This window comes from Peromyscus eremicus, chromosome 11 (assembly GCF_949786415.1).
Source record: "Peromyscus eremicus chromosome 11, PerEre_H2_v1, whole genome shotgun sequence".
Taxonomy (NCBI): domain Eukaryota; kingdom Metazoa; phylum Chordata; class Mammalia; order Rodentia; family Cricetidae; genus Peromyscus; species Peromyscus eremicus.
The window spans coordinates 40,530,388-40,558,143 of record NC_081427.1 but is presented as its reverse complement, the minus strand read 5'-3'; the positions used below and the strand labels follow the sequence as shown (position 1 = coordinate 40,558,143).

General features: G+C 44.3%; 1 protein-coding gene across 1 annotated transcript in view; it reads left to right on the top strand.

The window, feature by feature from the left end:
- Window positions 1-27,497, top strand: part of Ankrd55 (ankyrin repeat domain 55) — a 67,820-nt gene extending 40,323 nt beyond the window's left edge. The window contains exons 6-10 of the mRNA XM_059276277.1: window positions 2,197-2,381; window positions 10,312-10,479; window positions 14,942-15,609; window positions 24,919-25,011; window positions 27,203-27,497. Coding sequence (XP_059132260.1) covers window positions 2,197-2,381; window positions 10,312-10,479; window positions 14,942-15,609; window positions 24,919-25,011; window positions 27,203-27,324 — 1,236 coding nt within the window. The 3' untranslated portion in view covers window positions 27,325-27,497. The remainder of the gene's footprint in view (window positions 1-2,196; window positions 2,382-10,311; window positions 10,480-14,941; window positions 15,610-24,918; window positions 25,012-27,202) is intronic.
- Window positions 27,498-27,756: the final 259 nt, after the last annotated feature.

Here is a 27,756-nt window from a genome sequence, read left to right as displayed (position 1 = left end):
TATTTCTGAGGAAAGCTCACAAAGAAAATGAAACTGCAAGTGCTAATGTTGTGTGGGAGATCCAGGAGCAGGCAAAGGAATTATCTGGAAAACGCACAATAACAGATGGCAGGTTGGGAGAAAAGTGTAAAGTGAGGTGAGATGTCTTGCCTGTCCTCGTTCAGAGGGGTGGCCTATGGTATTCCAGCCTCCAAGACACATGGGACAAGTTGGACAGATTTCAGAAGGGGCAGACGCAGGCGTCCTAGGCTGCAGCCACTGCTGAGTGACTCCTCCCAAGGGTCAGGCGAGGAGAAGGAGAGAGAGGTGAGGTGTGTGCTTTTGTTTTTCCATCTGTCCTTAATGCCCCTCTCCTACAAAGAGGGGAGACTGAACAGAGCTGTTCTGCCCTTTGAATCACCTTGGCAACCTGAAGGCCTTTTCTCTTCCAGGAAATTGTAAACAAAACAAATTCCCCAAGCTGGCACTCTTCTCTGTTTTCCTTCTCCGGGAGCTGGTACTTTCCAAGAAAAATGTCTCTTGACTGTTTTCAACTGTATTCCAGATCTCTTCAAAATGCATTGAGTAATATATGAATGACTCTAGAATATATATATATATATATATATATATATATATATATATATATATATATATAGGCCCCTTATCTATCTATGTGTTCAGGTTAGCAGGCTTCTTGTGACAGGCAGGCACAGCACACAAATAGGTGATGGAGTTATAGCCAAGTCATGCAGAACAGAGGCTAGATGGAAAGAGGAAAGGGATATAAGAGGTCATGTGAGAGAAAGAGAAAGATCTGCTTTCCAGCTACGTGACCAAGGTCCTTGAGGGAGCCCTCTGCCTGAGACACCCGAGATACAGTGTTCTGTGGTCAGCACCTTGAATTTATCAGTTTGTTTTATAAGTCGAGTCAGATTAGGCAATGGTGCCTGCAGACACAAAATTCTAACCCTCAAACTCCTGTGTCAGGAGCCCAACTCTTGCCCAGTCTCTGCCGCTGCCCTCTGCTCTGGCGGTGGGGGTAGCAGGTGGGGGTGGGGCTTTCCCTGGAGGGAGTGGGGTGGGATGGGGTGCTTTCTCTGTTCTGTGGGAGGGAAAAGCTCAGCATGTGCCCTGGGCACCTGGGAGGATCTGGAGGTGTGGTAGAAATATCTAACCCAAGGAGCAACTCCAAGTCACCATGCCAGGCTGAGGAACAGACCTTTCCTCTGCAGCCTTGTGTAATGACACAAGGCTCCTCCTCCTCATTGTGTTAATGTTGATAAGTGTACAAGCGTCCTCATGGCCACCTTGTCCGGTGACACGAGGAAGTCAATGAGCAGATCTAGTGAGCAATTTGTTGTCTAGGTGACCCATCTGTCAGGCTAGCTCTGACGTCAGTTGACGTTGGTCATCAGGTCCACCATCAGTCCACCAGGTGTGGGAGACATGAGCCCTGACTGGAAACAAAACTCCTGGCAGAGAATTGAGATAAATGGAAATTTGTTGAAGAAATTAAACACAAATTATAGGTAGCATTGTTTGGGATTCGGTTTCTGTACTGGCCCCAACAGAGCAGACCAAAAGTCAAAACGAGTCACCACACTTAAGCTCCATGTCACTAAAGCCAAGCTTTGAACTTCTGAGAATCCAGGAGACAGACAGACAGACAGATAGACAGGCGCGCGCGCGTGCGCGCGCGCGCACACACACACACACACACACACACACACACAGTGGGGGGAGGGGGGAATAGAAGAGAAAAGAGAGAGGTCATAGCGAAGTTCTCCACATGTGGTTTGCCACATGATCATGAAATTCACTCCTTTTTTAACTTTTTATCCTTCCAAGCCTGCTTCGCCCATCACAAAACTGTAAACTTACTTAAAACATTGTCAGAATTTTTTTTTTTTTGCAGTTTTTTTTGGGGGGGGGGGATAATTTATGTCGTTCTAGACATAACATACGATAACATAGTCACGCTGGAGAGTCAAAGGGCTGGACATGCCTACAAGCACTCGGCAAGCCGATGTGAACGAAGGGTCTCTCAGTCCTCATCTTCAAGGAAATGACCAAGCTCTTTTTTTCTTCTTCGTTTCTATTTTTTTTTTCCCTTTAGCCATCCTCCATCTTTCAAAGCATCCCCCCCTCCCATCTCTCTCTCACCACACATGCACAGGGTTGTTCACGATAGGCTTTCTCTGGCTCCTTTTTCAGAGTGGAAATAGAGTTCTGTGCTCCATCATTCTGAGTCATCGTCAGGGACCGTCCATTATCAACTGTGACGACGACAGTGGAAAGACCTGTGTCCATATCGCAGCAGCTTCGGGTTTCGGCGACATTATTACCGATCTGGCAAAAGTCCCTGAGTGTAACCTGCAGGCTCTGGATATGGATGACAGGTATCCATGGCAACTCAGAGAGTGTTGGGAACCATCAGTCATCTTCCCCTAATGTCAATCTTAAAATAAAGACATCGAAGGCGCCATCCTCTCTGCCTATATCCTTACTGCTGGTAACACGCCTCGGTCTATTTTAGTAAGAGGAGGAAAAATCATTGCTGTGAACAGAAGTCATGACTACGTACTCTCAGAGTTTCCACTTTTCACTGAATATCTGTAGTGTTCTCAGAAGGCTTTCTATTGAACTGACTAATGAAGTTTGTATTTCCTTCTTCTCTCCTGAGTTATATCATATGCCCACAATTTCCTACCCAGAGTGTGAGATAAGGGACGAGGAGCCTTTTAATTCAAAACCATGGGCCTGACTAATGAGGCTTTTTTTTTTTTTTCAGTCATTGATGATATATTGGCTGGAAAAGGAAACTGGGTCCACAAAGGGAAAATGATTTGTCTCAGGGGTCATTAGTACTGGAGTAAAGGACTGCACCTGTGTCTTGTAAATGTAGCGCTCATCACCTCCGATGACTTGCTTACTAACCTTTGTTTAGTTTAGGCACTGAGTCTCAGGAAATGCAAGAAAAAAAATAACAATTAGCAAGACTGTTGAAAATAAGTGTAAGAATTACAAACTATCTGAGTGTGTGTATCATCATTTTCTGTTTAAGTGAGAACTGAGAACATGTCAATCTTAGAAGTCCCATAAGAGTATCCCCCCCCCCATATCTGAAATTCTTTCAGCGTGTGTGTGTGTGGGGGGGGGGGGTGTCTTGTCTTCCACATGGGTCTTGGGAGCTGGAGGTGGCTAACCTGATGATTTTAATTGAAATTGAAGGATGCTTTTTCCTAAGAGCAGGCGTTGACCCTGAGAAGGTAAGAAAGGGGATGTTGGGCTAGAATTCTTGTAAAAGAGCCATAAAGAGAACGGGATACATTGTAGCATCAAGAGATAAAAGGAAGTTTACCTAATTCAAAAGCAGCTTCTGTAGAAGCAGCTCCCCATTTTGCAGGACCACACATTTAACAAAGAAAATCCATTTTCGTGAGCTTCAGGGAAGGAAACAAACCCAGAGAGGAGAATCAATACAGAACATTAGGCTGGTGGAAAAGGGAAGTGTAGTTTCTAGGAGCCACCCCCCCGAACCTCCCCCCTCCCTCGCCCCCAAACCGCTGGGTAAGCCATTCCCGCACCTCTGTCTTGTATTCTCATGTTGAACACGAAACTCTGGCTTTTCTGTGAAACGGTGGGTTTCTGTTAATAATTGAACTGTTCAAAATCATCACAGGCTTAGAGGCATCTCCATCTCTGCGGCTTCTGTCCTTCTTTTTCCTTTCTTTTCCTTTTTCCAAAGGAAGATTTTGTGGGAAGAGAAGAAAAATAAGATCCCAATGAGAGGTGTGCAGGTGGGGGAGGGGTGTGGAGAACTAGCCTGCCTGTTAGCGTACGCCAGAAAACAGGCAAGGTGGTGCACCCTGGAACCACAGCCTCAGGAGGCTGAGGTAGGAGATTTACAAGTTACAGGCTAACATGGGCTACAGCATGGGCTATGCAATGAAACTGTCACAAAAACACCCCATTTTTTTAAATGGCCAGCAGGATGGCTCAGGAGATAAAGGCACTCGTCACCAAGTCAGATAAACTGAGTTCTATAATATATATATATATATATATATATATATATATATATATATATATATAGGAGGGAACTAACTCCCACAAAGTTATCCTCTGGTCTCCATACAAGTGCCATGGTACACAAGCATGCACAGACACATCCACACACACTAAATAAATGTAGGGAAAAAACTACGTCACTTAATACATCTACGGTATTTTAAATATCATGGTAATCACCTAAGACTAAGGCCAAGTCACAAATAACACAGAAGCAGCCTCCATGTTTTAAATGTCCCGAATTTCATCAGTCTATGAGATCATAATTCACTTCCATAAACAACCCATTTCTCTTCAGGGAGGACAGTCTGTTATTGGATTCTCCTCCCTGCATATTTCTGGCAATTCTCCTGAGATGTTTACAGGCTTCACAAATCAACCCTTAGGTACTGACAGCTGGAGCAGCCCTGTACCCTTCTACCCATCATCCCTCACCACCCAGGGACTACCTCATCACCCAGTGCTGGTCTTTGCTCAGTCACAGAGGTCCTGACCTTCCACTCCTCATTGTGATGGCTGAGGCCAGCTTGTAGGACATCCTGCAGCCTTGAAATAGGAAAGAAATTGTAGCTCAGACAACACAGCATCTATGTCACAAATTTGCCTCAGTGTGCAAGTCAGAGGCTGTCAATGTGCTCCCTTGTTTCTCCGTATCCCTCCTACGATGGCCAGAGGAATTAAAACAGCTGGTCTTAGCAAGTGTGAGGCCGGGTTTATTTCACAAACCTTCGAAGTGAATTGTTGCATGTAGGTAAGCCTCCATCAACTGAATTCACTGGCAATTTTCCTCTAAATGGAGAGAATAATCTGCTGTTGCCTCATCCTGTAAAATATTGTCTAGAGAGCTCTTTTATGAAAATGAAACAAATCTTACCTGTAACATCCAGATACAGTGTGATAGATGACGGCACATTCAGATACATGGTGTGATAGGTCACTGCACATTCAGATACACAGTGTGATAGGTCACTGCATATTCAGATACACAGTGTGATAGACGACTGCACATTCAGATACACAGTGTGATAGGTCACTGCATATTCAGATACACGGTGTGATAGGTCACTGCATATTCAGATACACGGTGTGATAGGTCACTGCACATTCAGATACAGTGTGATAGGTCACTGCACATTCAGATACACAGTGTGATAGGTCACTGCACATTCAGATACACAGTGTGATAGGTCACTGCACATTCAGATACACAGTGTGATAGGTCACTGCACATTCAGATACACAGTGTGATAGGTCACTGTATTGATGATACATTGCCCTCTAAGGTGTCATACTGTGGAGATGGGGGTTAACACACAGAGAACACAATCTGAGTGTGAGGACCAAAGGACCACACAACGTACCTAGACACTCTCTACATACTTGGGTCCAAGGCCCTTCTCTGCCCACCTCCAGGTGCTCCCATGCCTGAGGGTTGGTTATTTGGCTCTCTCCTGCATGCCCTTCTTGCAAGAGCCCAGGTCCCAGAACAAGGCCCAGGAGAGGCCTGCCATCCTGTGCCCTTCCTTGCTGCCCCAGGACTGCTTCTTCTCCTGACTGAGAAACAGGAAGCTTGGTAATTTTCTGCAAGGGAGACCTCATTCGTAGGAATGACACCACATTGCCTTCCTAATCCCAGTTCTTAGGGGAGTGGGGGGAGAAACCAGAACCTGATAGTGTGACATTTCATCATCCAAACTATGGCCTATCCAATCTTGGCTAAAACTAGTAGATTCCGGTGTCTGGTCCCTTTACACGGTATTTTCCAGAAGCCTAATGTCCATGGCTACTCATCACCTCTGCCTAAGGGCCAGGGCTACTCATCACCTCTGATCTGATAGACATTTCCAAGCAATTACAAGTCTACAACATCCAAAACCACATGAGCACAGGACAACACATAGCTACAGCTAAGGAGGAAGTATTTATTTACAGTGTCTGCAGTGTATACAGAGATACGACTGTCTGCAGTGTGTACAGAGATAGGACGCTCTCACCGCCCCCCAACCAAGGTTAACTCTGTATACACATTAGCTAAGCTGGAGATGCAAACTTCTGCTTTAGATAAAAAGTTCTGATGCACACTGGAACACTTAAAGACCTCCTGGAACAGGGTATCAAAATGAACTATCCAAATTCTTGCTTCTCATGGAGCTTTGAAAAAAAAAAAATCACAGTACACTGTTACCCAGAACAGTTTTGTCCATGATGTAATAAAGAGCGTGCTATTGTCAAATCATCCTTTCAGTAATCATTTGATGGCGACCCATAAGGAGGTTAGGAGTTCCAGTGTGTGCTGTAGCTACAACACAGTGAATGGGAAACGCTCTCATTTTTTCTTAAATGTTTGTAAAGTGAATCCAAGGGAAAGAGTGGAATATTCACTATGTCAAGTAGCAATGCTTTGTCACAACCACGGTTTTTAGACATTATCACAATTTTTATTATCTATAATTTAATCATTTTTTCCCAGTATGGAAATCTAGAATTGAACCTAGGCCCTCACTAGGCTAGGCAAGCATACTACCACGGAGCTATCACACTAGCCCTATGATTTCTCAATTTATCATCTATTTAGACTCGTGGAAAATATAACCTCCATCTCTTTCGGCTGATTATAGAATTTTCATAACACCACAATATTTAAGAATGGAGGTTGGAGCCGGGCAGTGGTGGCGCACGCCTTTAATCCCAGCACTCGGGAGGCAGAGCCAGGCAGATCTCTGTGAGTTCAAGGCCAGCCTGGGCTACCAAGTGAGTTCCAGGAAAGGCACAAAGCTACACAGAGAAACCCTGTCTCAAAAAACCAAAAAAAAAAAAAAAAAAAAAGAACAGAGGTTGGAGATGGCCCTCTTGATGCTTGTCTGTGTCCTCTCGGGTCTGATGAGCCTCCAATCTCTCTGAGCCTTACTTGGGAGCATGGCTAGGTGATCTTGGCTTGTCACGTGACTCAGACATTATAGGCCCCACCCTCCCAGTAGTTCTACCAAAGAAGCTGAGCTCTGGTGCCTATTGTTGTTTAGCCTGGTAGTCCCTTTGCACCTTTCCTGGAACTCCCTCCGTAGCCCAGGCTGGCCTTGAACTCACAGAGATCCACTTGGCTCTGCCTCCCGAGTGCTGGGATTAAAGGCATGCGCCACCACCGCCCAGTGTCCCTTGTATTCTTAACAACCTCTTTTAATGGTACTGGGGTTTAAATCCAGTGCTCTACTACTCTACTACTGAGTGATATTCTCAGGCCTTTAGCGCCCTATGTCACATCTGCCTTGACATCTGAGGGAGAATTCTCTGTCCAGGGTTGGGGAGGCCAACTCCCTTTCCATGAGCAGTTAAATACATTGCCTTTGCGTCAGATCTGTCCCCAGTTCTGAGCCTGGCTTTTGGACGCAGGAAAACATGATTTATCATATTTACCCTGCCACACCTCTCCTCTAAGATTAAGTACAAAGTCAACCATGCCTTTAAAGAGAGGACAGAAGAAAAGCAGAAAAGGATATACAGTCACATTAATAAATGGTGTTGAGAAAAGTGTACCATGTATTAGAAAAACATATACCCAGAGATAAGAACTTACTCTATAACCTAGGCTGGCCTCAAATTTGTAAGCCTCCTGCCTCAGCTTCCTGGATGCTGAAATTATAAATGTGAGCACCATGCCAAACCACTTTTCTTATTTTTAATCCAAATACTGACTTTCTTTTTAGTCTATATCCACTAAAAATTTCCTTTTGTGTGCGTGCATGTATGCACATCTATAAGTTTTAACATGTATAGACTATATGCCAACACAAACAAAATTCCTAACAGCGCCATTGACTCCAACATCAACTCATGTTGCCTTGTGATAGCGGTACACATTCCCACGCTAAGCCCTGGCAACCACAGATTAGCTCTCTCTATAGTTTCTTCTTTTCAGAATGTCACAGAGATGTGACTGTGGGTTGCACGTCCCTTAGCCACCACGCTATGATGGGAAGTGTTTCAGACTTCTGAATTGTGGGGACTTGGGAAGACTTCCATATGTGTAACAAGACACCTTGAAATGAAACCGAATCTAAGCACGAAGTGTGTTTAAACACGCAGCCTGGAAGTGATTCTATAAAACATGTTCAATGCCCTTGTACTTCGGCCCTGACTTGTCATACAGGGCCAGATATAGAATTTTCCATTTGTAACATCCAACGTGTCAGTGCTCAGAGAACTTCAGGTTTCAGATTTTTAGAAGAAGGAAGGTCACTGTGGGACCCTTTGAGAGTGGCTGGTGTCACTTGGCAGAATGCACTTGAGGTTCAGCTCTGTTGCACTGTGGTAGCCCTGTTGCTTACGTCACTGAGGCATAGTCCTCAGTGTAGAGGAACCACGGTTTATCCATTGACCCCTGGGAGGATGGTGGTTTGCTTCCATTTGGGGAAGTTATGATCAGTTGCTATAAACATTTGAAAGTAGGCATTTGTGTTAATGTAAGTTCTCATTTCTCTACCTAGATATCTAGAAGTGGGATTCCCGGGTCACATAGTCAGGATATATTTAATCCTGTAAAACTCCCACTAAGATCGTAGGCAAATTCCAGGTCTTCTACATTTTTTGCCAGCATCAACTATTATCAAGCTATGTTGGGTTTTGCCTTATTTGAATAATTTTTACAGGCATGTGGGATCTCCTCGCCATTTTAATTTGCATTTCTCCAATGACAATTTTGTTGGTGGTGATGCAGGGTCTCACTCTGTAGGGCAGACTGGCCTGGAATTCACTATGTAGCCCAGGCTGGACTCAAACTCACAGAGATCCTTGTCCTTAACCTCCCGGGTACTAGGACTTCAGGTGTGTGCTGCCACGCTGGCTTGACAAGCAGTTTTGAGCCTGTGGCACCTCGTCCTAAGTGTCTCGCCACCCACACATCTTTTTTGATGAAATGGCTACTTGATTCTTTGCTGTTTTTCAAGTGAGTCTGTCTTCTTATTGTTCATAACTGGAAAATGTTATTTATTTTAATTATAAGCCTTTTGTTGAATGTGTGGTTTGTAAATGTTTCTTCCTGTTTTCTGATTCCTCTTTATTGTATTCAGAAAACACTGGTTTTACAATTTAACAAATGGTTAAGTATTGGTGAATATCTGTCTTCTGGTTAAGAAAGGACTTTCTGAACATGAAAGAGATAAAATGAAATGTAATTGAATGTGAATGCTTTCCTTTTTTTTTTTTTTTTTTTTTTTTTTTTTCCTGGAGCTGAGGACCAAACCCAGGGCCTTGTGCTTGCTAGGCAAGCACTCTACCACTGAGCTAAATCCCCAACTCCCGCTTTCCTTTTTTTTTTTTATAGAAAATCACTAAAAAATTTAAAGATTGAATAAAAAATTTTTTGAAGCTTGTATAGATGACCTATAAATGGTCAGTTCTTTATTATGCAAAGAGCCCTTCAAATTAGTAAGAAAAACAGTAATATTATAATAGAAAAATAGACAATAGAAACTGGTGTAGTGGCACATGCCTATAATCCCCACCCTTGGGAAGCTGAGGCAGAAAGAGTATGTATTGAAGGTTAGTCCTTGTTATACAGTGAGAATCTACCTTTAAAAAAAAGGTATTAGCCGGGCGGTGGTGGCGCACGCCTTTAATCCCAGCACTCTGGGAGGCAGAGGCAGGTGGATCTCTGTGAGTTTGAGGCCAGCCTGGGCTACCAAGTGAGTTCCAGGAAAGGCGCAAAACTACACAGAGAAACCTTGTCTTGAAAAAACAAAAAAAAACAAAAAACAAAAAAAAAGGGTATTAAGAGTGATTTCAATGAAGAAATTCAAATGACAAATTGAATTTAGTAAGCAAATTAAGTAAAAATTAGTAAGCAAAGAAATGCAAAGGAAAACATCAAAGTATTATTTTGCCAACTAAATTAACAAAGATTTAAAAGATGGTGATATACTCAGTGTTCAAGAAGGAGTATGGACTCAGCTGTAAGAGGGTAAACTGAGTCAGCGATCCTGGAAGGCAGGTGGCACTGTGTACAGAGAGCCTTAAAAACCACTCATACTTCCTCTTCTAGGAAATTCTCAGGAAGGGCAGAGATGGGAGAGCAGACAGAATGCACAGAGGCGGGGGGAAGCATCTTACATACCCTAGACTCCTATGCCGGGTTCACACACACCATTTCATACCGTGGATAGCAGTGTCCTCCTTCAGCCTGACTCTGGGTGGAAGCCGACCGTGGCTAAGCTGCCTGTAAGGTTCTGATTGAGCTCTTGTGTTTCTCCTGCGGTATTCCTCCAGGACACCCCTGCACTGGGCTGCAGCTGCCGGGAAAGCCGAGTGCGTCCAGTCACTGCTGGACTTGGGCATGGACTGCAACCTGAGGGACATGAACGAGAGCACGCCCTTGGCCTACGCTCTGTACTGCGGCCACACAGCCTGCGTCAGGCTCCTCTCCCAAGGAGGCCGGTGAGTTTATCTCCTGTCTTCCTCTCAAAGATGTCTGACATCAACATTTCTCCAAACCACCATCATGCAAACCCAGCAACAACAACATTGCCTCTCTCTGTGTGTGTGTGTGTGTGTGTGTGTGTGTGTGTGTGTGTGTGTGAACACGTGGAGGTCAGAGAAGAGGTTTCAGAAGTTTCTCTCCTTCCATCATGTGAGGTCCAGGGCTGGAACACAGGTCATCGGGCTTGGTGACAGGCATTTTTATCCACTGATCCATCTAGTGGTCACAGTGATTTAATAATATCAGAATTATGTAATATAAGCAACATTTTAAATTATCTAATTAATTGTGTGTGTTAGCTGTCATCTAACATAGAGTGAAATGGTCTCCATTGTGTGGAACAGGAAATAGTCACAAGCTTGAATCCATCAGTTACGGCACATAGGACTTGAATCTCCTCCTTCCGTTCTTCTTCCTCCTTCTGCCTAGATCACTTTTTCTCAAGACACTTACACACTCTCAAAACTTTCTGAAGATGCCAAAAAAGCTTTTTAAAAATCTGAGTTACAGCCATCATATTATGGTGTCAAAATATTTAATTAAGACAATTGTAATAAAATACTTGCTCTTTTATTCATTTAAGTAGTAATAATAAGAGCAGCACTTTTTTCCATTCTTGGTAACCCCCCCTCCCCCCATTAGACAACTTTGATTGAATTTTGCACTGTGGTATAGAAATTTCATCCGGTCAAAGCCCAACACCAATGAAGAGAGAAATTAATGGCACCAAGATTTCCCCTCTTTTCCTCACACTAGGACTGATTACCAATCTATCATCAGGTTATATGTCCCTCTAGGCTCTGTTCGTGCAAATCCATGCAAGCTTTCCACATCAGAATTTTTACTTCTACTGGGGTGGTGGTGGTGGGATCAAACCTCAAGGCAACAAAAGGCCATCAGATCTACTGGGTTACTGTCCAAGAACAAAATTCGGTTTCAGCACTGTTCCTCCGAACAGAGCACGTCAGTCATTAGGTGCTGCACCCACTGCAGAATGAGACTGATAAAGCTGACTGACAGCTGTCTCAACCAATCATTCAATCAGCGTGCTTTAAGGTCAAGAAACTGTCCCACCCATTGGATTTCAAACTAAGAAAACTAGGGAGTATTTTTGTTTTGTTTTGTTTTTTCGAGACAGGGTTTCTCTGTGTAGCTTTGCGCCTTTCCTGGAACTCACTTGATAGTCCAGGCTGGCCTCGAACTCACAGAGATCCGCCTGGCTCTGCCTCCCGAGTGCTGGGATTAAAGGCGTGCGCCACCACCGCCCTGTGAGTATTTTTAAATGCACTAAAAAATCATTTATAAACCCATAAGCAACAAAATACCACTGCACCAGTCCAGAAACTATTATGAAAAAAAAAACATGAAGGCAATAAATACAAAATTTAGTCAGCTTTTCTCTTCTCTCGGTTGCTTATATAATACCACTAATATGATACAAACTCTTGGAAAGCCTTGATTTCTTGTCCAGGCTCATTAAGTATCTCTAGACCCTCTTGTGTTGTTTCATCATTCATACATTCTGCTACACAGCTACCTGAGTAACGTGGGGAGTCCCCATTCTGGGGGGACTCATTGATCATGTGATTGCCATGGTGAAAGGGAGATAAAAATGTATTAATAATTTAAAAGTATAAATGGCTATGTAGTCATATAAATCTGTATGTGTGTATGTATGGACAAAGATAGTGAGAAAACATCCATTGTCTGCATCCAAATTTAGTGCTGGTGTTTTTCAAACAGACTACAGTATCTCATTCCAAAGAGTAATATTGCAGTCCCCCCTCCTTGGCAGCCTACACATGGGTCCAGTTTTGAGGTTGATCCCTAACGCAGAAAGCATGGACTTGACCGTGGCCTCAAAAGAGAATAGCACAGACTTTCCAAAGAACTGGAACAGAACAACGCCTCGGGGAAACTCAGCTTGAGCAAGCCCGCCAAACAGCTGCCGCTAACCTTTTTTCAGTTGAGTTTGCTTGTGAGTGGAGTATTGCTCACATCTGCCACGCCCGACCTCTGGCACACATGACTTCCTCTTCCACTGGAACTCAAACTCAATCTAATTCTCTCTGCCTGTTTCCTTTAGTAGAGTGTTTTTCATAACTCTATTTAGGGTTTTTTTTTTTTTAAGATGTGAAAGAATAACAAAGAACAAACTATAAAAATGTGCAAGATGCTGGATGCATAATGCCAGTACTGCCGGACCCCCTGGGATCTCTCACTTGGAACAGGAGCAGACATAGTGCTGCCGGACCCCCTGGGATCTCTCACTTGGAGCAGACGTAGAGCCAGTTACCTCTGCAGCTCCTCACCTCCTCCTGCCCTGTGAGGCAGAACTCACACCTTATTCTTCCTCTCTAATGCCTCTGTCACTGAGATGAGAGAGCGGGACACTTTAAGCTATTTCCAGCATAACCGATTGATAACTGAAAACAGATTGCCGTGAGGTCATTGAAAGGCTAGCCTCTGGAGGCTCGGGGGATGGTTCAGCCAGTAAATGCTTGCACAACAAGCCTGAGGACCTGATTTTGATCCCCAGCACCCACGTACAAGCCGGGCATAGTAGCCCCCGGCTGTAATCCCAGCGCTGGGGAAATGGAGACGAGGGGGTGTTTGTGGCTCGCGGGCCAGCTAACCTAGCTGAACAAGCAAGCTCCAGATTCAGTGAGGCCCTGTCTCAGGTAATCATCATCATAATAATGTTGGTCCAGAGACATGGTTCAGCAGGCAAAGGGGCTTGCCGTGCAAGCTTGTGCCTGAGTTCTATCCTTGGAGCCCACAGAAAGGTCAAAGGAGAGAACCAGATTCACAGAGTTGCCCTCTGACCTCCACAGACATGCCCTGGCATGCAAGCACCAGCACTTAGGCACACCATACAACGTCAGCACAAAACCACAAATGTCTCCTCAAAAGGGATCAGAGACGGTTTATTCTGGAGCCAAATATGGGTGGTCAATGGCCTGGCAACATAGATTTGAGTTACTTCAACGTTCATGTGCCAAGATGAAGTTTTTATAGAAACAGAAGAAGGACAGGACAGTTGTGAATGAAGAAACCTTGCAGATACGTTGATGGAAACACTGGGTAGGCAGCTTAGAACAGAGTGGGGAAATTTCTGCCCTGGGTCTCTGGTACTGTCTGACATTCTTAGCCTTTTGGTTGATGGGAGCTAGGTATCAGCTTGTTCCCTCCTAAGGACTTACCTGATGGTCCCCAACAAAGGAGGCTGAAAATAACCTGAGATAAGTTGACTCTGGATTTGTAACACTCCAAACACTCCTGAAGTTTTCATCAGTTCATTGCAGAAGCATCAGTGGGGGATGCAGCCTCTTTCAGAGAACTGTCATTCACAACAACAATAAATAATTGTTAAAGATTAGATAAGTAAGGTTGACAGGCACACGCATCAACCTCTGGCCTCCACATGTAGGGAGAAGGGGAAGGAGGGGGGAGGAGGAGGGGGAAAGGGAGGGAGAGGGGAGAGGGAGAAAAGAGAAAAGAGCTCCTGTGGAACTTAATGCAGAAACCCATCAAGTGGCCAAAGAGCCAAAAATAAGCAAAAGTGGAGTGCACAGTCCTGAGTAGGATGGCTGTGCCACACCCACCAAGGCTCAGGGAACATCACAAAGAGAGAAAACGGAAGAGCCAGGAGCTGGGAAGATGTGCAGCAAAAAGATGTCTTCTGGACATCACACAGCATTGCACTCATGAACTCACTGCTCCTATGGTTAGCTGCATAAGACCTGTGCAAGACTGGGCCTGTCAACAAATTTCATCATGAATGGGGAGGAATCCTCCCTAGGGAATTCTCTGCTAAGGGGATAGGATGTCATTTTCTCCAGCAGTGTAACCATGATATGTTGCTTATGCCCCAGTAAAAACTTCCCTCCCACACTCATGCAAGAAACCCTAGCTAACCTCAGTGGGAGTGCTGGAAAGGAAAAAGGTTTCAGCAGGAGAGGGGAGGGGGATGAGAGAGAGGGGAGCTGGGATGAAAGGACTAAAATGTACTACATGCATGTATAGCATGACATTACATACATGTACAATACCGTCAAAGGGCAACAAAATGGGGAAGGAGAAGAGACTCTAACCCCTGAGGAATGAAGAGACGTGGGTAGCACATGCCCATAAGCACAGCACTCAGGAGGCTGAAGCAAAAAGATTATGGGGTTGAAGCTACATTATGTAGAGAGTCCCCATCTCAGAGAGAGGAGAGGTGTTGAGGTACCATCTCTGCAAGGAGTTAACAGAAGGTGGGGTCCTTGAGCAAAACCTTGACTTGAAGCCCGCAGGCCTCTGGGGATGAGCCCAGCTGAGCTTATGAAGCAGATGGAATGGGGGTCGGGGGTGTCAGTATCTTATTCTTTCCCGTTTCCTGTCCTCGCATGGCACTCTCGTTCTTTGCTGTTCCTCTAGAGCAGAACCTGCTCGGCCTCTTCCTTCCCAGAACAGTCGACCCCAAAAGAAGGAAGGACGTTTCAGCATGCTCAACCAGATCTTCTGCAAACACAAGAAAGAAGAGCAGAAAGCCAATCACAAGAACCACAGCAGGGACAGACATAAGGAGGACGACACCTCGGAAGTCAATGACATCATCACCACCTTTGACAGCGTCGTCGTGGATACCAACTGCCCAGATCAGCCTGGTGACCAGGTGGCGATGGTTGTCTTCAAGAAGAAGACCTCAGAGAATTCAAAGTATCTCTTGCCAGAAAGGAAACCTCTGGCCCGGAAGGGGCTCCCACCAATCAGAACACAGAGTCTCCCACCCATCACCCTGGGCCAGAATCTCCTGACAGCCTCCCATGGAGCCACTTCCCACACTGGCCTGAGCTCTGGTCCTCAGCATCCTGCCCAACGTTCTCAGAAAAGTCGGAGTGAACAGGACTTACTAAGTAATAGGACTGGCTGCCAGATGTCACTAGACAATCCCTTGAAGGGGGACACTAATCAAGCACTCTCCTCCAAGGCTTGGACCGTGTCTTCTTCCGATAAGTTACTAGACAGGCTATTTGCTGGCCAGCCTGGTCACCAGGAGCCCTCCGGGCCACCTCATCTTCCTCATCTACATAATCCCTCACCAGGTAACGGCCTTACTTCCTTCTTCTCTTTCCTAAAGTCCTTCCTCATGCATGGAGTGTCTCTTGTAGAGTTAAGCTAGTAACTGCCAGATGAGTAGCCTGCAGGCAAGGGCAATCCCATAGTAACTACGGTCACTTTTATTTTTTTCCTGGACAAAATAAAAGTTTGAAGATTTCTGGGAAGTAAAAACTTTCAGCTTTTCCACCCTGAGTGTGCTGAGGTAAAAGTGTGCTGTTCTCGAAAAACAGCAACAGAAACAAAAAGAGTATTGCTGTTTCCTCTAAAAGTGATTATTGAAGTTCTGTGGCACTCTCATTCCCTAGATGCTAATTTTCTTGTACAGTTAGTTGTGTGTTTTAAACCATCGTTCAGTCTCCGCCCGAGATCTATCCCACCAACACCTGTGGTGAGAAAAAATGGTAATAACTTATTTGGACCTGTGTAGAAAAAAATGTGACATATTCGCACATTTATGGTTTATACTCCCCGCACACTAAAGGCTTCCATGGCTCTTCTCCCTCTCCCCTCACCCAAAGCTACCAATGTCGTTCAATTTTTTTAGCTTATGCTTCCAGACACATTTTACACATTTCGGTACAGGCCTATACTTGTAAACATGAGATCTCTCTTTCCTCTTCTCCGTATTCCTGCTCCTGACCGCTGAGGAGTCTCAGCTTTTCTGTCCTGCTGTTTTGCTCTGAAACTCAAATAACCTTGTCCCGAGCTTTAAACACAATTTCTGCAAATAAACAGGAACTCTGTACATATCCCCTTGTAATAATTATCATAGTGAAGAACTTAAGTTTTGGGGAGGATGTTGGCTCACACCTTTAATCAGGAGGCAGAAGTGGGTGGATCTCTGTGAGTACATCAAGCCCAGCCTGGTCTACATAGTGAGCTTCTGAACAGCCACACCTACATAGTGAGTCCCTTTCTCAAAACAAAACAAAACAACAAAAAAAACACCTTACATTTTATATACATACAAATATTACATATTAAAAGATATTAATATTCTATCATTATAAATAAAGCATCACACTAAGCAATTCATTTTGCTGTTTGCTTTTTGAGAGGGTTAGCATTGGACTTACTATGTAGCCAAAGATAACCTTGGCTCCTAGTCTTCTGCTTTCACCCTCCACGTGCTGGATTATAAGTTTATGTCTTCTTGCCCAGCTCTTATTTTTACTTTAAAAAAAAAAAAGTGATTCATAAGGGATTCTGAGGCCCTCTAAGGCTGTAAAACAGCTCCCCAATTCTGCTCACTGCTGCTCACATGGTGCCTTGGTTTGCTTTTAAATAAATCAATAGCCACTACTTAAAACATGACATTTTATATAAAAATCTACAGAAAGAGTCTCACTTTCTCTTGAGAAGTCAAAGCCAACGTTCTCACGTGACAATAACTGATTCGCTCTGAGGCATCATGGTACTCACTTCTGCTTGCATCTCACCGGCCAGAACTGGGGTCACATGCTCACACCTATCTACAAAGAGGGTTGGGAACTGGAGGCTTTATAGCTGGGTGCCTTGTTCCGACCTCCAAATCAGAGTTCTGCTTCTAAGGGAGAAGAAAGAGAGTAGACATTGGGAAGGGAACTAATGGAGTCTGCCTGGAGTATCATCCAAAGCATCCACATCATGTGAGCAAAAGAACGTTAAATACAACTGCTCTGAGATTTGTTTAGGCCCCAGAGAAGTAACCAGTGAAGTCCTGGGGCGGCAGAACTATGAAAAGAAGTGAAAGTCAGTAAGGGATTCTGAGGACGTAAACAGTGCTTATAGGAACACATTTGTTTTTATTTTAGCCAACACTTATTAATGCTGGTTATAGCTAGGAGCCATTCAAGGACACTGAGTCATGATAACACAAATCTCCTAAGAGTCTTTAGCCCATAAATGAGCTTCAAGGGAGACAACTTCTGGATGATTATGCAATTGAACTTGGGGCCTCCTGAATGCAAGCAAGCACCCCATCCCATCCCCAGCATAACACTGGGGGATATGAGCTAACTTTATGGATAGGCCTGGAAAAGGAGAAAGAACAGGGATGAAAGTTGAGATCCAGTCTCTAAGGGTCAGCTGGCTCTAAGGATTCACTCCCTTGAATTCCATCTGACCGCCTCAGTCCCTATCACATCCTTGTAGCGTGTTGGACTGTGAATCTTCAGTGGCCTGATCACTGCACATTGCTGCACAGAGAGCCACATCTTCCACACATGAGCCTTTCTGTACTACAGTGTCAAAAGACCATCCAGACACAGGAGTTGCGACATGTTTGTGTTATAAGGCCCTTCCTTGTCATAATTCACATCACCTAGAAAAAGCTAAATGATTTGCTCAATAATATTCCAGTCCACTGATGATATATTCAAAACTTGAGTCCAGCACTCCTACACAGGGATAGCCAAAGTATTGACACTGAATTTGTTGACATGCTTACCAATTCTATATCGTAATTTTCTCTATCAGTTACGTCTTCCCCAAATGAACAGACTTCCCTATCTTCTGAACTTTATTTCTGTGAATATCTTTTTTTCTTTTCTTTTTTTTTTTTTTTTTTTTTTTTTGGTTTTTCGAGACAGGGTTTCTCTGTGTAGCTTTGCATCTTTCCTGGAACTCACTTGGTAGCCCAGGCTGGCCTCGAACTCACAGAGATCCGCCTGGCTCTGCCTCCTGAGTGCTGGGATTAAAGGCGTGCGCCACCACCGCCCGGCCTTCTATGAATATCTTAACACCATTTGATACATTGTTTTTAGAACTGCTGAGTCTTTTGCCTTAAATTCAAATGGCATGGGCCAGTGAGGTCACGAGGAAGGTACAGGAGCTTGCCTCCAAGCCTGGTGACCTGAGTTTAGTCCCTGGAAACTACAAGGTAGAAGGAAAGAACCTACTCCCAAAGGTCGTCCCCACACAAGCTAGGGCTCAGGTATAGATAGATAGATAGATAGATAGATAGATAGATAGATAGATAGATACATACATACATACATACATACATACATACATACATACATAGATAGACATGTAGGTAGGTAGGTAGGTAGGTAGGTAAGTAGGTAGACAGGTAGGTAGGTAGATAGGTAAATAGATCATAGATAGACAGATAGACAGACAGGTAGATAGATAGATAGATAGATAGATAGATAGATAGATAGATAGACACATAGATACATAGATAGATAGACAGGTAGGTAGATAGATGATAGATAGATAGATAGATAGATAGATAGATAGATAGATAGATAGATAGACAGATAGATAGATAAATGCATACATATATACATAAATGTAATAAAATTTTGCTTAAAAATCAAAAGGGTTCACTGAAGTGGTTAAGTTGTTTATTTTGGGCTGGTTGAAATTTCAAGAAACTTCCAGGTTTTTACAGCAAACCTTAGTTTGTGAAGCCCTTGGCTAGCTCTGTGGTGTTGGCTTTTGTTGAATGGTGCTTTTAGCTTTGGATCTCTCTTCTCTCCGGCCTGGGTTCAGCAACACTAATAGGAGCTCATGGAGCAGCTGTCTGAGTTCCTGACAGCTGCTATCCTGTGCTTACTCAGCATCCCCAAACATTCAGCTGTACCCGGGACTGCTCAGTGTTTATTGAGAGCTGTCAGCGGGCCGCATGAGCGATGAGGAAGAGCACTCAGCCTAATGAGTTGGAGTTTGGAGAGCCTCAGTGTAATTCATTGCCAGCCGCACGCAAAGAAAATGGAACAGAAAGGTCTGTGGTGTTCTCTGCCAGCCTGGTTATTTACAGGCCGTCACAAGAAAAGAAAAGAGCTCACTTCCTTGTTTCCCTCAAGAAAGAGCTTTCTCCAGAACTTTCGAGATTATCCCAGCAACAATGCACTCTTCAGGCTAGGTTGGTCAGCACCAGTGACCCCTGCTTTTAAACCCACCAGGAGCTTTCCCAGGACCAAAGGCCAATTCCTAACCTGGGCAAACACAGCCCTCACAGTGTGGACTAGCCTGTGCCTCACTCTCAGCTGCGTACCTCCCATCTTAAAGCCCCACCACACACCCCCTCAGCAGTTCCTGACTAACTCTCAGTTCCTTGAAAACCTGCCACCTTTGCATTAGGTGATATCTTTGCCTGTATTCTTTTAGCTTCTATCTACGATGTGTGACAAATTCTTACAATATTTTAAGAGCCAGCTCCAGGTGGGCACAGCAGTACACACCTGTAATTCCAGCACTGAGTTGGAGGCCAGCCTGGGCTACACAGGTCAATAAGCATCTTCTGTTTGGAGGTCACAGTGACACCTATACATAGTGGCTCCTCCTTATTGAGCACTTTTTTCACCAGGTACACTGAGAGAGAGATTTTTATTCCCATTTCCCACTTTCTAGACAAAGCGCTTGAGACTCAGAGGTTAGCTCACCTGCCTAAGGCCTCAGAGCTAGACAGTGTTGTGCCCACGTTGCAACCGAGCAAGACCACCACAGAGCCAATATCGATGTAAGCACACAGGGGTTTATTAATAACAAAACAAGCCTGGGGCTTTGTTTGTGTCTAACATTCGACACAGCAGGTGGAGGAGGATGGCCCCGAGCACTCACTTTACGGAGTTTATATAGGAAAGTGTGTAGAGGGTTACATATCTCGGGATTGGATGAGGGGGCTAGGGTTGAGGTAGTTCTTTGAAGTTACTGGCTGAACTATAAGCATGAAATTACTAGTAGCTAACGGGATGCAGGGTATCTACAGAGACTTTTTTTTTTTTTTAACTTCCTCTGTCCTGTTTTACCAAGTCTAGGATATATAGATTTATTGTTCCAGCCTTCTCTTCCCATGAGTTCAACTTCGGGTCAGTTCTAAAACTGCTGGTCAGCAAATACCTTTAGAGGAGGGGTCGGGGAGGGAGCGTCTCTCAAGAGGGCTACTGATTTTTTCCCTTTCAACAGGAAGGGACAGACTTATAAGCGAGGCCTACAGGATTCAAGAACATCTCTTCTGTAGGGCTTAGGTCTGAAATGTCCTCCAAAACATTGTACACAGACCCACAAAGTAGCTAATGCAACCCCCCCTTTCTACTGAGGTGACCTGATACAACGTGTCACAGCACTTCCTGAGGGACATCAGGATCCTGTGTAAACTGTTAGCCCTGTGTAAACATAGACTAGATCTAGAATAAGAGAGCTCTAAGCAGGTAATTACTGACTTTATTATTTTATTGTCCCCAACAGGGTGTGTTCTCTGAAGTTTCCTGATAAGAAAATATGTCCCCGTTAGCAATGCAATAAGCCAGTCAAGCCAAATTAATAAGTCCAGGTTTAATAAACAGAGCGAAGCAATTCTTGGGTGACCCCTGGAAGGCAGGAGAGAGAGCACATGGCAGGTCTGGTGACCAGGTCTTAAATACCCTGTAGGCGTGGTCTTGAGGAGCCCCGGGGGAGGGGCTGACCTGTGGCGGACTTTCTGAGCGGTGGGGTCCAGAATGGGAGGAGTGGGCCCAGAGCAAAGGTTCCCAACAGTTCCTGAGATAGCAATAAAAGAGCTTTGGGCTATGTACAGATCCATCCTGTCCCTCAGAACAGAGCAGAAGGCCAGCATGGAACCTTCCAAATGACTGTCCATTCTCCCATCCAAACAATGATTCTTCCATGCCTAGGGAGAGAGGAATATGTGAGTCTTAAGGTCAAATACAGCTAGTCTGGAGCCTAGGTTCTGTCCTTTCCCAGAAAATGACCTTGAACATATTTAGAATGTCTCCAAACCTCAAGGTCCTCATTTGGTAAACAAGGAAGATAATAGTTACCAAGACAGAATGAGACCATGCCTACTGCAGTTTGCCCAGTCCTGACAACAGAGAGTACTTAATAAACAACATCCATGCTAGGTGGTGGTCCACACACCTTTAATCTCAGCACTCCCAGAGGCAGAGAGACAGGCAGATCTCTGAATTTGAGGCCAGCCTGGTCTACATAGTGAGTTCTAGGATAGGCTCCAAAGCTACAGAGAAACTTTGTCTCCAAAAACAAAATTAAATAAACAAACAAACAAATACCATCTATTGGTTGTAGTATTAGGGCCACTCCACGTAGTTAAAAGGAAGGTTTATTTTGTGGGGTAACTTACAAGTGAAGGGATAGGTTACAGGGTCCGGGAAAGGTGTAGTGCAGTCCAGCGGTGTTCTCTGGAGAACTCTGCTCAATCTACCTCCAGCGTCCAGGATTTAGGAACCAAGACAGCCGGCACATCCAGATCTCAGGTCTTAAGGGCTCCTGTCTCAGCCCCGCCTTGTAGGCGTGACAGTTACCGAAGCCTCAATGGGGGTAGTACTTCCAGGTCAAAGCTAGAACAGCTACCCACTACAAGCATCCATAACTAGCTGTATCTAGTTACGAATTTCTTCTCAAGTGTAACCCTACTGGGGATTTAAAATAATTCTACTCAAGAATGTTACCTCTTTAAATAATGGATCCTGGGATTATTTTACTTTCAAGGTTAAAGGAATGACATGTAATGGCAAAGTTATGAACCACAGAAACCAGTCTTCTCTCAGTCTCTGTCATGTGGCACTGCTTAGGTGACTACAATGCATAGCATGCCCTGGGAGCCACTCAGGTGGATGGGGTCTTTGCTCATGCACCCCAGCTCCTTATTCTAAGGATTGCTTTGTCCAAAAAGAAGGATTGAACTCAGTGAACTCCACTGCAATTGTGTTCCTTATCAGACTACTAGGCAAAAGATAAAATAGGGTGTGTGTGTGCATTTGGGGGGGGGTTGATTTTGTTATTTGTTTTGTTTTTGCTAAGGTTGGTTGAGTGCTTTATCCTGTAAGCCAGTGGTTCTCAGCCTTTCTAATGCTGCGACCTTTTAATACAGTTCCTCATGCTGTGGTGACCCCCCAGCCATAAAATTATTTTGTTGCCACATCATAACTGTAATTTTGCTACTGTTACGAATCATAATGTAAATATCTTATATGCAGGATATTGACCCCCATAAAGGGTCATTCGACCCCCAGGTTGAGAACCACTGCTGTAAGCCAAAAGCCGACCATGTATTCTCCAGTTCAGTCTCAGGACATTTGGAAAGATAGACATAATTATTTTCATCACTTTACAAATTAGGAAGTTGGGGCTTAGAGAGGTTATGTCACTTGAGCAAGATCACCCAGGGAGAGCATGGTGAAGCAGGAAAACAAACTAACTCCACTAGCCTCAAAGATGGAATTCTGTTCACCATTTTACTTCATCAGTGTTTAAAATGGACTTCAGTAACTTTTTATATGGACATATTTTTTATTTTTTTATTTTTCTGCATAGGGGTGTTTTGCCTGCATATATGTCTGTGTACCACGTGTGTGCACGATGTCCAAGGAGGCCAGAAGAGGGTATTGAATCCCTTGGAATTGGAGTTATAGCCGGTTGTGAGCCACACACACCATGTGGTGCTGGGAATTGAACCTGGGACCTCTGGAAAAACAGCCAGTGCTCTTAACTGCTGAGCCATCTCTCCAGCCCCTAACTCTTTCTCTGTGTATGAGTGATTGCCTGTGTGTATGTATATCACACACGTACAGTGCCCAGAATGGCCCAAAGAAGGTGCTGGACCTGGAGTACAAACAGTTATGAGCTGTCATATGGGTGCTGGGAACTGAACCCTCTTCCTCAGCGAGAGCTGCAAACACTCTTAATGGCAAAGCCTTCTCTCCAGCCACCCCACCCCCACCCCTTTAAAAGTAACTTTTACATTTCCTTGTGCTCCCAGATATCTGGAAAATCCATCTCTTGAGATCAATAATGTGCTGAATTTTTAACAACTGGCCTTCAAAAGTCAGTGCTTGTTAATTTCTGTGGTGTAAATATTGCCACTTGATGGCCACAGACAAAGCACCAGAGTGTCCTTAAAAGCTTGCTAAAGTGCCAACAGTGTAACCATCTGCTCTGAAAAATAGGTTCTCATGCACACATTGCTCCAGCACACCAAAGCCCAGCGTCAAAGTTAAAGATAAGCCATTTCTTGGCCAAGCATTGTGGCATATGCCTTCAATCCCAGGACTTGGGAAGGCAGGTGGATCTGATGAGTTTAAGGTTAGCCTGGTCTACATATCGAGTTCCAGGACAGCCAGAGTTACATAATAGAGACCCTGTCTCCGAAAAATAAAATACAAAAGAAGACGAGCCATTTCCCAAGTGCATCATCCTTTGTAGGTCAGTCGTTTTTAATTCTGACTTCACATTTGAGTCACTGGTGCAAACCTGATGCTCCACCTGCAAAGATTCTGACTTAATCCAGTAGGGGTGTTGTTTTTAAACCAAATCTCAATCTTTACCATATTACCGATAAAGACTCCAGAGTCAGATGCTGGGGTGAAAACCTGCTAGCTCAGAGAGGCTGAGGAGCAGCCAGAGGACCTTCCTCCTTAGCCAACTCCTGGGGGTGGGGGGAGCTGCTCAAAGCCCCTCCCTACTACTTCTTGTTCATTTCTCCGTCTGTTTTCCTGACTCCCTCTGGTCCTCTATGGCTACTTCCTGCCATCTAGTTGCTGGCCCCGCCTCTTGACTCATGGTTGATCTTCTTTAATTAATGAAATCTCAGGGTTCACAGTGTGATCAAATATCCCACAACAGGGCGTGGCCAAGACAGCAGTAACTTTAACCTAAACTCCCCATGGTATGTGCAGCAGGGATTGAGAAACACTGTTCTAGGAAAATGATACCCTAGCCATCACTCACACTCAGTAGAGATGCCAAGATAGGAGGTAATACCTCTAATCTACATGACTGGCATCTTCCCAACTTTATAATGTTATAGGTTTAACTCTTTAGAGCAACTCACTGTGCTTGTTGATGACATTTTATTTAAATTATTTCAATTGAAATATGGCTTCTAGATGTGGCCAGATGACTGGGTGGGTAAGGGTGCTTTGTTACCAAGTCTCCTGACCTGAGTTCTCGCCCCAGGATGGTGGTGGATAGATTTCTACTTAGGTAGCACCTCGCACAACAGGGAGCAAAGGCAGAGGCCAAGTGTAGTGGCTCATGCCTGTGACGCTAGTGCTCAAAAGGCTGAACTCCACACACACACACCAAATTTTTTAAAAGTAAAACAAAACAACTCACCCTCCCCCTCGGGCACATCCCCCCATGGGTGTGTAAATTTAACAAAACATTTTTTTAATGCCTTCTCATTTAAGCCATGTGTGGCTTGTAATAGAGGATGGCCATTATTATTGTCATTGTGTCGGTTACTTTACAGGATCTTCAACAACTTTTGTGACTGTTTTGTCCATTGAACTTCATAATTTGCTTCTGGTTGAGTCTCAGGTGATTGATATGAATGTGTTTGTTCCCAGGACAAACTCTTCAGCATCTCTCCCCAAACAGACCTAAGTTCAGGGATCTCCCTTTCACTCGGAACAGCCTCGCACCTCTGCCAGACCAAAAATGTAAGTACTCGAACCCCCTCCCACCCTCATCCCCAGCTTCTTCCACAAGCATTAACACATCTAGACAAACTCAGCAGCATTCCGCTTTCTTTTTGTTTTTCAAAAGAACGTCAGGTGCCAATACTTGTGCACAATCCCTAAAAGGTCCTTGAAATTAGTAATGTCTACTTAAAAAAAAATCTTTTCTCCCCTCAGGGAATTTTGTTCAAAATACAAACACAACAGTGGAAGTTTATTTAGCTATGTATTATTTAATGCCTTTAAGAATGTACTTTAAGCTGGATGTGTTGGGGCATGGCTTAAATTCCAGCACTCAGGAGGATCAGAAGTTCAAGTCTAGTCTTGGATGTATAACGATGGAATTTGAGGCCCGCTTGTGCTACGTGGGACAAGTCTCAGGAAGGCAGGGAGTCTGAATATGATTGATTTCTTCCCTGTGTGGGACCCAGCTGTTATTTACTTGCAGAGCAAACATTCCTAAGCAGAAAGGAAGTACTTGATGTGTTTGGTTTGGTTCTGTTTTGTTTGAGACATAGTCTCACTGTAGAGCCCAATCTGGCCTTAAAAATCTCAATTCTCCTGCTTCACCCTCCCAAATGTTGGATTGCCAGTCCATTCCAGCATGCTTAGTTTCTTTTGCTTTCTTCAGTTAGCTTTATTTATTTATAGTCACAATATTTTATGTAAAACTCTCATAATGTAAAACATACTCTCCTAGACCAGAAATCTTCAAACTGAATAAGCCCAAATATCACCTGGCATGCTATTCCAGGGGACCCAACACCTAGAAATGATGAGTTTATAGATCCTTACACCCATCCTAGGAGGCAGGTTTTCTCCCAGTGCCCATTAGACAGGCAGGGGAACTAAGTTCAGGAAGGACTTGTCCTGCATCACGTAGATAGCACCTAGCACAACCAGGAACAAAGCCAGAGGCCAAGCATGTTGCCTCCTGCCTGTCGTGGTAGTGCTCAAAAGGCTGAAGCAAGGAGACAGAATGTGAGGGCAGCCTATGCCACGTAGCTAGTTCAAGTACAGCCTGAGCGATGTAGATACTCTCTAAAATAAATAAATAAATAAATAAACAAACAAACACACAAAAAAACAACAAAACAAACGTAAAAGCTAATCAACTGCCTCGTGAAACAAGCCAGTTTAGTTTCTTCTTTGTACACAATCCTACCCTGTTTAACACACACACACACACACACACAAAACCCCTCTGCATTCAACTGTGAGTTAGCCCATTTTGGAACTGGCCTGACAATTCCAGACAAGCTGTTAACCCTTTCCCCTCTGTCGCTGCAACAATAAGGCCAGCATGATGAGACTGTCAGGATTACATGAGATAACATGCGTACATGCCTGAGACACTTAGCACCCTTATTGACACAGAGTAGTAAGTTGGCAAGATGCCCTTTCTCCTCCAGGCGAGAGTTTGAATGGGGCCAACCAAGAGTTCTAGGACTCCAAGTAAAAGCAGTGAACTATGGGGTCACGGTACAATGTCATCTTTTCACAGTGATGTCAATTCAGAGATGGAGCCGTTTGTCCAAAGTCAGGGAGTTAGAAGAGAAAAGCCAGGATTCCACCTTGACAGCCCGATCCTCCGCCCTTACTGACTTGGGCAAAGTGAGAGCTCTGAGTGGTGACGATTTTTCTCCCTGGGGACACTCCAGCCTGCACTCACCTTTATCAGCTCCCTTGGCCTTGAATGTGGCCTGGTAAAGCCAGAGAGGCTTTCGCAATTTAATTCCAGGAGACAAGACAAAGATCTCTAATCAATTTTGCTGAATGCAAAGAAATCGGACAAGCCGAACTCTTCCTGAAAGAAACCTGAGAGCCTTTGGAGGTTTGCACGAAAGCAAATGTCTCCAGGCTTGTTCAGATCTGTGTGCTCAGCTGCTGCAGCCCAGAGAACTTCTCTGCCAGGCACGCACAGCCGCCAGGTCACGTGGAATCAGAGCTGTTGCAATCCTGTATTTGTGCATCTTTCAAATCCCTGACGTGTAGGAAACCTGATTAGATGTGAGCACACAGCTTTTCTCCTTAGTTCAGCTTCCACCAACACGGGCTTCTCAGTACAAGCTCCCCGTCCTTGAGACATGGCAGGGTCCCCCTGTACCATCCTGTGGTAGCCTCTGGGAGAAGCAAATCTCCGAGGTCTCTCATTCTATCCTCTCCCACCCAGTTCTATCTGGAGAACCCCTGAGAACAAACCGAGTCCTTCCAGCGATCCCAAGCCAGCGAGGACATGGCCCACCAGCTGAAGAGGGCGAGCGGTCTGCCGATCCCACTCAAGATGAAAACTAACAGACGCTCTCTGTGGAAATCTAGAAGATATGTATTTTTCAGCTCTCTAGGGGTGAGATTACTCTAGTTTCTGTGAACAAAGTCTTAACTTAGCAAGCTGTGTTCTACAAGCCATTCACAGTTTTATAATTCAAGATTTCTTATTTCAAACAAATATACTAACTGAACATGCACTTAGAATCTTCGGGTGTGCAAACGTTACCAAGTCAACGCGTTTCTGTGAGTCCCCTACACACTGTAATTCAGAAACGAAACATATTACTGACAGGAAGATTTAGGATGTTTCATTAATGTTTGTGGCATGTTTGCTGTTTTGTCTCAGTTGGGTTTTGTTTGTTTTGGTTTTTTGGTTTTTTTTTTTTTTTTTTTGCTTCTTAGATGATTTTCTGTATTTTTTAAGTATATGCTTTGCTGAATAAAAAAAATATACAT